Below are 10551 nucleotides of genomic sequence, written 5' to 3'. Positions count from 1 at the left end.
TCGGTCCTAAAAGATGTCCCCCTTTATCTATAAACTCTTCTCACCTCCCCTCTCCCAACACCGTCTCCCCCCTCTCTCCCCCTCCCCCCCACCTGTGTTTGGGGGATGGTTAGTGTGAGTGTGATGCCACAGCCCCCCTCCCCCCTGCCACCCGCAAACGTTGCGTTGGGGAAACAGACCCAATGGGTCTGCACTTGGTCTAAGTTATCATGTAAGAGTTTGTGGCTGCCGGCTGCCAGCCTTCTGCCTGACCTGTGGCTGCCAGCATTTGATTCGTTGCTACGCCAACACCAGGCTCAGAATCGCCCAGATTTTTTCCATTTCGGTAGAGATTTCTCTTTCCATTCCAAGTATCCACTCCTGATTAAATGTGGTCGTGTTTATGTACACATTTTTAATAAAATCTTTCACCCCCCCCCCCCCAATTTCAAAATATAAACCGGCTTCTCACCCATAGAATGTTGGTGAACATTCCATCGTGTGATGTCACAATGCCCAATGCTCACAGATGTCCAATCAGAATGGATCCATTTATATAACCATATAACCATATAACAATTACAGCACGGAAACAGGCCATCTCGACCCTTCTAGTCTGTGCCGAACACATAATCTCCCCTAGTCCCATATACCTGCGCTCAGACCATAACCCTCCATTCCCTTCCCATCCATATAACTATCCAATTTATTTTAAATGATAAAAACGAACCTGCCTCCACCACCTTCACTGGAAGCTCATTCCACACAGCTACCACTCTCTGAGTAAAGAAGTTCCCCCTCATGTTACCCCTAAACTTCAGTCCCTTAATTCTCATGTCATGTCCCCTTGTTTGAATCTTCCCTACTCTCAGTGGGAAAAGCTTTTCCACGTTAACTCTGTCTATCCCTCTCATCATTTTAAAAACCTCTATCAAGTCCCCCCTTAACCTTCTGCGGTCCAAAGAATAAAGCCCTAACTTGTTCAACCTTTCTCTGTAACTTAGTTGCAGAAACCCAGCCAATATTCTAGTAAATCTCCTCTGTACTCTCTCTATTTTGTTGACATCCTTCCTATAATTAGGCGACCAAAATTGTACACCATACTCCAGAATTGGCCTCACCAATGCCTTGTACAATTTTAACATTACATCCCAACTTCTATACTCAATGCTCTGATTTATAAAGGCCAGCACACCAAAAGCTTTCTTTACCCCCCAATCTACATGAGATTCCACTTTCAGGGAACTGTGCACAGTTATTCCCAGATCCCTCTGTTCACCTACATTCTTCAATTCCCTACTTATGCCTTTGCCCCAGCCCCACCCCCCCCCCCCCCCCACCCTGTGTTTGAAGCGTCATCACGTGTGTGGGAATAGACAAAGGATTGGGGTTGAAAGGGAATGGGAACAGATGGACTGTCCTTACCCCTACCTTTCCACTCTCCCTCCCCACTATTTTCCCCTCTCTCTCCCCCACCCCTCCCCCCTCCCTCCACACTCTTACCCCTCCCTCCTCTTATCATCCCTCCCTCCCTCTCTCCCCCTCCCCATCTCTCTTCCCCCTCATCCCTCTCCATCTCCCTCTCCTCCCCCTCCTCTTCCACCCCATCCCTCTCTCACCCAACCCTTCACTCTCTCCTCTCCACCCCTCTCTCTCTCTCTCCCCCTTACCCTGTACCTCTTCCACCACCCCCTCTACACCTCTCCCCCTCCCTCCCTATTCATCCACATCGCCCCCCACACCCATCTCACTCCCCCCCACTCTCCTCCCCCTTCCCACCCCCCTCTCACTCCCCCCCTACCCCGCTCTGCTCCCCCTCCCAAATCTCATTTCCTCCTCCCCTCTCCCCATCCCCTCCCCCCCTCCGCCCACCTGTTTGTGAGTGTGAGTGTGAGTGTGAGTGTGAGTGTGATGCCGCTTTCCACCTTCCCCCCCCCCCCCCCCCCCCCCCACACACACACGCGTTGGGGAAACAGCACTTGGTCTAGTACCGATATATATTCCAGATAGTAATCTAGATATAATAATATAATAAATCATTATACCTGTATAATTCTAGATAGATATATTCCTCCGTTTTCCTGAAACGGCCGCTACGGACGGCACTGTGCACCCCCCCCCCCCCCCCCCCCCCCCCCCCCCCCCCGGAGAAGATCCACGGCTCCGCGCGTTCGCGAAACGGCTGCTTTTTAATTGAGACCGCGGCTTCACTGTGTTAAATACATAGGCCCCGCGATTGGAGCACCTTTTCCCGGTAAATTACCGCAGGCAGCTCCGAGATTAGATGATTAAGACTCTACAACAAGCTGGCATTGGTGAAAATGTTTAATTTACCTTGTTATTGATACATATAGTTTAGGCCCTCAACCATGAATGAATGAATCAACGGGGGAGATGCAATGGAATTTTGTTGCACAGTATTGTGCAATGACGATCAATGTAATCATCCATTCATCCATTCATTGATGCTGGAATTCCACTGTGGAAATTTGAAAACAAATCTCTCAGAGGTTTTTAAAGAAATACACAGAGGAACATATACCAAGTTCCAAGTGAGTCATCATTATGGAAACATTATTTTGACAGCAACTTCAAAATTCTTGTGCAGAAAATTAGGGGTGAATGAATACGTTTATCGTCATTGCACAATACTGTGCAACGAAATTCCATTGCATCTCCTCCGGTTAAAAAAATACAAACATGACAACCATTGACACATATGTACACTTATTAGTAAAAATAATAAATAAGTATTTTAAAAGAATGTTGCATTTCTTGGAATTACATTTTGCTTCCCCAGTGTTCTCTGTTGGAATTAAGTTATTTTATCGCACATGGGTAGAAACTATTTTTCAGCCTACCGGTGCGAGCCTTCAGAGACCTGAATCGCCTCCCGGAGGGTAGCAGAGTGAAAAGGTGGTTGGCAGGGTGGGATGTGTCCTTCTTGATATTTATGGCCCTGCGCAAGCATCGGGCCTTGTATATGTCATCCAAGGAGGGCAGGTTAGCGTTTGTAATGCGCTGCGCAGTTTTTATAATTCCCTGCAGCGCCCTCCTCTCAGCCACAGTACAGCTGGCAAACCACACCAGGATTCCATAGGTGAGGATACTTTCCACGGCGCATCGATAGAAGGACAGCAGCAGCGGCTGTGAGACGTTAGCTCTCCGTAGAGACCTTAGGAAATACAGCCGCTGATGAGACCTCTTCACGAGAGTGACGGTGTTCATTTGCCATTTGAGGTCCTGGGAGATGTTTATTCCCAGGAACTTAATGTCGTTGACTCTCTCCACCATGTCTCCTTTGATGTATAAGGGAGCAGGTTCCTCTCTCCTCTTCCTCCTGAAGTCAATGACCAGTTCTTTTGTCTTTGATGGGTTGAGTACCAGGTTGTTTTTGGTACACCAGACAGTCAGTTTTTGGACTCCATCCCTGTAGGCAGACTCGTCGTTGTTGTTTATCAGTCCCACCACAGTCGTGTCGTCCGCAAACTTGATGATCCTGTTTGTACTGTGTGTTGGTATACAGTCATAAGTGTATATTGTATACAAGATGGGACTTAGCACACAACCTTGTGGCGCTCCTGTGCTGAGCGTCAGGAGTGGGGAGTAATTGGACCCCATCCTGACAGTCTGTGGGCAGTCTGTTAGGAAGTCCTTCATCCATCCACATGTGTTTGCATTAACACCTAAATCAGGCAGTTTTCCCACCATTCTGCTGGGGATGATGGTATTAAATGCAGAACTAAAATCTACAAATAACATCCTCACATATGAGCCAGGACGCTCCAGATGTGCCAGTGCAGAATGTAGAGCTATGTTGATGGCATCTTCCGTTGACCTATTAGCTCTATATGTAAACTGATGCTGATCCAGGGTGGATGGGAGTGAGGACATAATGAGGGCCAGGACCAGCTGTTCAAAACACTTCATCACCGTTGAAGTGAGAGCAACAGGTCTATAGTCATTCAAGCTGGTAATAGATGTTTTTTTGGGTACAGGCACGATGGTAGCAGTCTTGAAGCATTTAGGGACAGTGCACATTGACAGAGAGAGGTTAAAGATGTCGCTAAAAACCTCCGCTAACTGGTCTGCACAGTCCCGCAATACTCTCCCTGGGATGCCATCGGGTCCAGCAGCCTTCCTGGGGTTGACCCTGTGGAGTGTTCTTCTGACGTCCTCCGTACTCACAGTGAATGCCAGGTCGTCAGTGCTGGGTGCGGCTGCAGGTGCAGGCTCTGCCTCATTCAGCTCAAAACGGGCGAAAAAGTATTCAGGTATTTTCCCATGTTTCTTGCGGAATTTTTATCAGTAGTTCTTTTCCCAGTCTGCTCTAATTGCCTCTGTAGATGGTGATTCTATATTTAAAATAATATTATATAAATATGATATTAAATTGCATGATTCTGCCTTAATGTTCATTGCTTCATCTAATTAATCTAGGGTTAGAGTTTGATATACTTATATGTGTTTTTTCAAATAGTCTCGAATTCGAAGGTATTTAAAGTATTAGTTACTTTTCAAGTTGTATTTTAATTGTAATTGTTGAAATGATAAAAGTTATCCCATTTCATACGTCTCCAATCCTTTTAATACCTAATCTTTCCCAATAGGTATAGGTTTTGTCAGTGACAGATGGTTTGAATGAGGGATTATTAACTATTGGAGATAAAAGCGATAAGTTTCTTAATTTCAAAGAGTTTTATTTGTTTCCAAATTCGTATTGTGTTGTGGATAATTGGGTTCTTATATATTGTATTGTTTAATTTTGTCGGGGAGAAGAGGATCGCTCCAATATTAAAAGGAGTGCAATCCTCTTTCAGAACATAGAAACAAAGAAATTAGGTGCAGGAGTAGGCCATTCGGCCCTTCGAACCTGCACCGCCATTCAATATGATCATGGCTGATCATCCAACTCAGTATCCCGTACCTGCCTTCTCTCCAGATCCCTTTAGCCACAAGGGCCACATCTAACTCCCTCTTAAATATAGCCAATGAACTGGCCTCAACTACCTTCTGTGGCAGAGAGTTCCAGAGATTCACCACTCTCTGTGTGAAAAATGTTTTTCTTATCTCGGTCGTAAAAGATTTCCCCCTTATCCTTAAACTGTGACCCCTTGTTCTGGACTTCCCCAACATCGGGAACAATCTTGCTGCATCTAGCCTGTCCAACCCCTTAAGAATTTTGTAAGTTACTATAACATCCCCCCTCAATCTTCTAAATTCTAGTGAGTACAAGCCGAGTCTATCCATCTTTCTTCATATGAAAGTCCTGCCATCCCAGGAATCAGTCTGGTGAACCTTCTCTGTACTCCCTCTATGGCAACAATGTCTTTCCTCAGATTAGGAGACCAAAACTGTACGCAATACTACAGGTGTGGTCTCACCAAGACCCTGTACAACTGCAGTAGAACCTCCCTGCTCTTATACTCAAATCCTTTTGCTATGAATGCTAACATACCATTTGCTTTCTTCACTGCATGCTCCACCTACATGCCTACTTTCAATGACTGGTGTACCATGACACCCAGGTCTCGTTGCATCTCGACTTTTCCTAATCGGCCACCATTCAGTTAATTAGTCTACTTTCCTGCTTTTGCCACCAAAATGGATAACCTCACATTTAACCACATTATACTGCATCTGCCATGCATTTGCCCACTCCCCCAGCCTATCTAAGTCACCTTGCAGCCTCCTAGCATCCTCCTCACAGCTAACACTGCCCCCCAAGAAAGATTCTAAGGGGAGTAAGAGGTGGCCGTGACTGACAAGGGCAGTCAAAGACAGTATAAAAAGACAAGAGGAGAAATATAACATAGCATGTGGGTCCCTTGATGACAACAACAGATGAATGTATTTTGGGGAACAAGGAAATGGTAGACGAGTTGAACAGGTACTTTGGATCCGTCTTCACTAAGGAGGACACAAACAATCTTCCTGCTGTACTTGTGGCCAGAGGATCTGGGGTGACGGAGGAACTGAAGAAAATCCACATTAGGCAGGAAATGGTGTTGGATAGACTGATGGGACTGAAGGGGGATTAATCTCCAGGGCCTGATGGTCTGCATCCCAGGGTACTTAAGGAAGTGGCTCTAGAAATAGTGGATGCATTGGTGATCATTTTCCAATGTTCTATAGATTCCGGGGCAGATGGGGCTCGTCAGCCTGGGAAGGCAGTCCATCTAGGAGAGGGAAAACTCTGATTTAAAACCTCCGCTGCCTTGTGGCCATATCCAGTCATGGAAAAGGCTCCTGGAGTAAACCTCAAGAAAACTCGGAGTCGGATTCCCTCAGGCAGTTTGTCGTTGTCTACAACCTTGCTCTGGCAGCTCTTGTGACGGAGCTGGTGCCAAACTGTAACGGCCAACCACTATAGATTCAGGATCAGTTCCTGTGGATTGGAGGGTAACTAATGTTATTGCACTTTTTAAGAATGGTGGGAGAGAGAAACATTGGGTTATAGACCAGTTAACATGACGTCATTGGTGGGGAAGTTGCTCGAGTCAATTATAAAAGATGAAATAGCCACACATTTGGATAGCAGTAACAGGATCGGTCCGAGTCAAGATGGATTTACAAATGGGAAATCATGCTTGACTAATCTTCTGGAATTTTTTGAAGATGTAACTGGGAAAATGGACAAGGGAAAGCCTGTGGATGTAGTGTACCTGGACTTTCAGAAAGCATTTGATAAGGTCCCATACAGGAGATTAGTGGACAAAATTAGGGCACATGGTATTGGGGGTAGAGTGCTGACATGGATAGAGAAGTGGTTGGCAGACAGGAAACAAAGAGTAGGGATTAACAGGTCCCTTTCAGAATGGCAGGCAGTGACTAGTGGGATACTGCAAGGCTCGGTGCTGGGACCGCAGCTATTTACAATATACATCAATGATTTAAATGAAGGGATTCAAAGTAACATTAGCAAATTTGCAGATGACACAAAGTTGGGTGGCAGTGTGAACTGTGAGGAGGATGCTATGAGAATGCAGGGTGACTTGGACAGGTTGGGGGAGTGGGCAGATGCATGGCAAATGCAGTTTAATGTAGATAAATGTGAGGTTATCCACTTTGGTAGATAAAATAGGAAGGCAGATTATTATCTAAATGGCATCAAGTTGGGAAAAGGGAAAGTACAACGGGATCTGGGGGTCCTTGTTCATCAGTCAATGAAATTAAGCATGCAGATACAGCAGGCAGTGAAGAAAGCGACTGGCATGTTGGCCTTTATAACAAGAGGAGTTGAGTACAGGAGCAAAGAGGTTTTTCTGCAGTTGTATAGGGCCTTAGTGGGACCACACCTGGAGTATTGTGTGCAGTTTTGGTCTCCAAATTTGAGGAAGAACATTCTTGCTATTGAAGGAGTGCAGCGTAGGTTTACAAGGTTAATTCCCGGGATGTCACATGCTGAGAGAATGGAACGGCTGGGCTAGTATACTGGAATTTAAATTGATAAGAGGGGATCTTATTGAAACATATAAAATTATTAAGGGTTTGGGCATGCTAGAGGCAGGAAACATGTTCCCGATGCTGGGGGAGTTCAGAACCAGGTGGCACAGTTTAAGAATAAGGGGTAAGCCATTTAGAACAGAGATGAGGAAATACTTTTTCACACAGGCAGTTGTTAGTTTGTGAAATTCGCTGCGTCAGAGGGCGGTGGAGGCAGGTTCTCTGGATGCTTTCAAGAGAGAGCTAAATAGGGCTCTTAAAAATACCAGAGCCAGGGGATATGGGGAGAAGGCAGGAACGGGGTACTGATTGTGGATGATCAGCCATGATCACATTTAATGGCGGTGCTGGCTCGAAGGGCTGAATGGCCTCCTCCTGCACACATTGTCTATGTTTCTATGTAACAGCTTTTCACTCCACATCACCATCTACATCTCACCTGCGACTCGCAGTCTGAGGAAGGGTCTCGACCATGAAACGTCGCCCATTCCTTCTCTCCAGAGATGCTGCCCGTCCCGCTGAGTTACAGCAGTATTTTGTAGTCTGGCCCCCCCTTGAGCTTTGCAGCCTCTGCAGCTGCTGTGATTGTTTTCCCTTTCCCCTCCCCCTCCCCCCCCCCCCCCCCCCCCCCATGTGATGTAGGAGCCACGGGGGCGGGATGGGCGGCTCCAACCGTTACTTAGGGTGAGGGATGGGCGGCTCCAAGCTCAGGTGGGGGGCTTATAGCAGAGCAAGATGGGTTGTCTGTCACGCAAACATGTAGTACGCTCATGGGCAGATTCATGGGTGATTTTTATGACTCATTTTAGCAACCCTGCCTGGTCCGCCCTTTGCTGATGTGCCAAAGAGAAGAGAGGGAGTGGTGGGGGCCTCTGTGTCGGCGCCAGGGAGTGCTGCCCAGGTGCGGGAGAGGGGAAAGGATGTGTGAAGTAGCGGGGAGTTTACAAGCAAGATGGGTTACTCTCACGTCTGAATAAAGTTCATTATTGTAGTACGCTCATGGGCGGATTCATGTGGGTGATTTTATTCTTTAACAAGAATTAACATTTTAGCAACAAAAAAGTTGCCCCGCAATGTCAATTACCCTGCGAGTTGGGTCGGGTCGGGTAGGTTCCGGTTACTACAAAATCAACTCAGCCATGTTTGTGAGCCATTTAAAATAAATGATTTAAAAAACTTAAAAAAGACAATTACCAGAATCAAATTTTATTCTTGACAAGAAGTTTGAACTGACGATTTTCCGGCACAAAGATTGGCCCCCAACATTGCAGCGGGGAGAGGGAGGTGTGGGCTCCGTTGGAAAAAGGGGAGCGCAGTACAGGATACTGCCCTGGTTTGCCAGCATATTGAATGGTGGTGCAGGCTCGAAGGGCCGTATTCCCCTCCTGCAGGGTTTAGGATCTGTTACTGTGGACGGAGAGACGGGGACGTGAGCGGCCATTGAGGACGTGCTCAGTGTGCGGGCTGCGCTTGGAGGGACTGATCTTGGTTGTAGAACCACATGACAGGGCACAACAAGGAGAAGCGTTATGACTGCAACGTATTTGGCAAGGCCTGCTGGAGTCCGAGGCAGCGAGAAGCCCCACGGCTGCTCCACATGCGGCAAGAGCTTTGCCTGGTTTTCGAAGCTGCGGGAGCACCAGTCGGTGCACAGCAGTGAGCGGCCCTTCACCTGCTCCGACTGCGGCAAAGGCTTCAAGTTATCTAAGCACCTGAAAGTGCACGTGCGCCTGCACACCGGGGAGCGGCCCTACATCTGCAGCGACTGCGGCAAGTGCTTCAACCAGCCCCAAAACCTGCTGATGCACCAGCGCACCCACACCGGGGAGCGGCCCTACACCTGTGCCTAGTGCGGCAAGGGCTTCAACCGCTCCTGCAGGCTGCTGTCCCACCAGCGGGTGCACGCCGGTGACCGTCCTGTCCCCAGCCCGGTGTGTGGAGAGCGCTTTGCCATGGCCTCCCATGCCCTGTCTCACCAGCACGTGCACGCCAGTGGCCAGCCCTACGACTGCCCGTACTGCGGTGAGGAGTTTGACAGCTTGCGGGGGTTGCGGCAACACCGGTGGGCCCACGCCGGCGAGCAGCTGCTCCCACTGTGACAAGAGAGCACGGGGGCTGCGGGAGCACCAGCGGATACACACCAGAGAGAGACACTTTGTGTGCGCTGAGTGTGGCAAGGGTTTCATCCGCATGTCCAGCCTGTGGCAGCACCGGCGTACCCACAGCGGTGAGCGTCCCTTCCCCTGCCCGTCCTGTGGTAAGGGATTCATCCGCCTTGACCACCTGCTGGAGCACCAGCGAGTCCACACCGGCCAGCGCCCCGTCACCTACCCGCTCTGTGGCAAGGCCCTTGTCCGCTCCAGCCTGTTGGCACACCACCACGTGGATCGGTACGTGATGTTTAGGTAGACACAAAATGCTGGAGGGAATAGGCAACATTTCTGGTCGAGGCCCTCCTCCGTCTCGACCCGAAACATCACCCATTCCTTCTCTCTAGAGATGCTGCCTGTCCCGCTGAGTTACTCCAGCATTTTGTATCCACCTATCACTTGCCAGACTTTGTCCAGCCCCCATCTCTCTTTTCCAGCTTCCTCCCCCCACTCTCAGTCTGAAGAAGGGTCCTGACTCAAAATGTTGTCTATCCATTCCCTCTAAAGCAGTGGAGGAACTCAATGGGTCAGGCGGTCTGTAGAGGGAAGGGAATCGAAGGCGACCACACCAAGCAGTCTGAAGAAGGGTCCTGACCTAGAATGTTGCCTGTCCATGCTCTCCAGAGGTGCAAGTTACTCCAGGAGATTGTGTCTGTTTGTAAACCAGCATCTGCAGTTCCTTGTATCTGGACAAGTCGTGCATTTGTGCTCGGTCCGCCAAGGCCTGCTGGATCTCCCGGTTGCCAACCATTCTAACTCCCGTTCCCATTTCCACACGATCTTTCTGTCCTGGACCTCCTCCATTGCCAGGTGAGGTGACACACAGACTGGAGGAACAACACTTCATAGCTCACAGCCCAATGACATGAACATTGAATTCTCCTATTTAAGGAGACATCCTCCATCGTGGGCCATCTCTTTGTTATTCCTCTGTCTCCTTCTCGCTGGCAAAAGGCATCAGGATTAATCCGGAGGC

General features: G+C 48.4%; 2 protein-coding genes across 2 annotated transcripts; both read left to right on the top strand.

Moving 5' to 3' along the window:
* Positions 1-8875: 8875 nt before the first annotated feature.
* LOC129693989 (zinc finger protein 391-like) lies at positions 8876-9309 on the top strand. The gene has a single exon (XM_055630714.1). The coding sequence runs from the start codon at positions 8955-8957 to the stop codon at positions 9273-9275; it is 321 nt and encodes a 106-aa protein (XP_055486689.1). The 5' UTR covers positions 8876-8954; the 3' UTR covers positions 9276-9309.
* Positions 9308-9849, top strand: LOC129693988 (zinc finger protein 837-like). Its single transcript, XM_055630713.1, has one exon. The coding sequence runs from the start codon at positions 9388-9390 to the stop codon at positions 9832-9834; it is 447 nt and encodes a 148-aa protein (XP_055486688.1). The 5' UTR covers positions 9308-9387; the 3' UTR covers positions 9835-9849.
* Positions 9850-10551: the final 702 nt, after the last annotated feature.

This window comes from Leucoraja erinacea, unplaced genomic scaffold (genome assembly GCF_028641065.1).
Source record: "Leucoraja erinacea ecotype New England unplaced genomic scaffold, Leri_hhj_1 Leri_517S, whole genome shotgun sequence".
Classification (NCBI taxonomy): domain Eukaryota; kingdom Metazoa; phylum Chordata; class Chondrichthyes; order Rajiformes; family Rajidae; genus Leucoraja; species Leucoraja erinaceus.
Note: the sequence above shows the minus strand (reverse complement) of the source record. Positions and strands in the feature narration are given on the sequence as shown.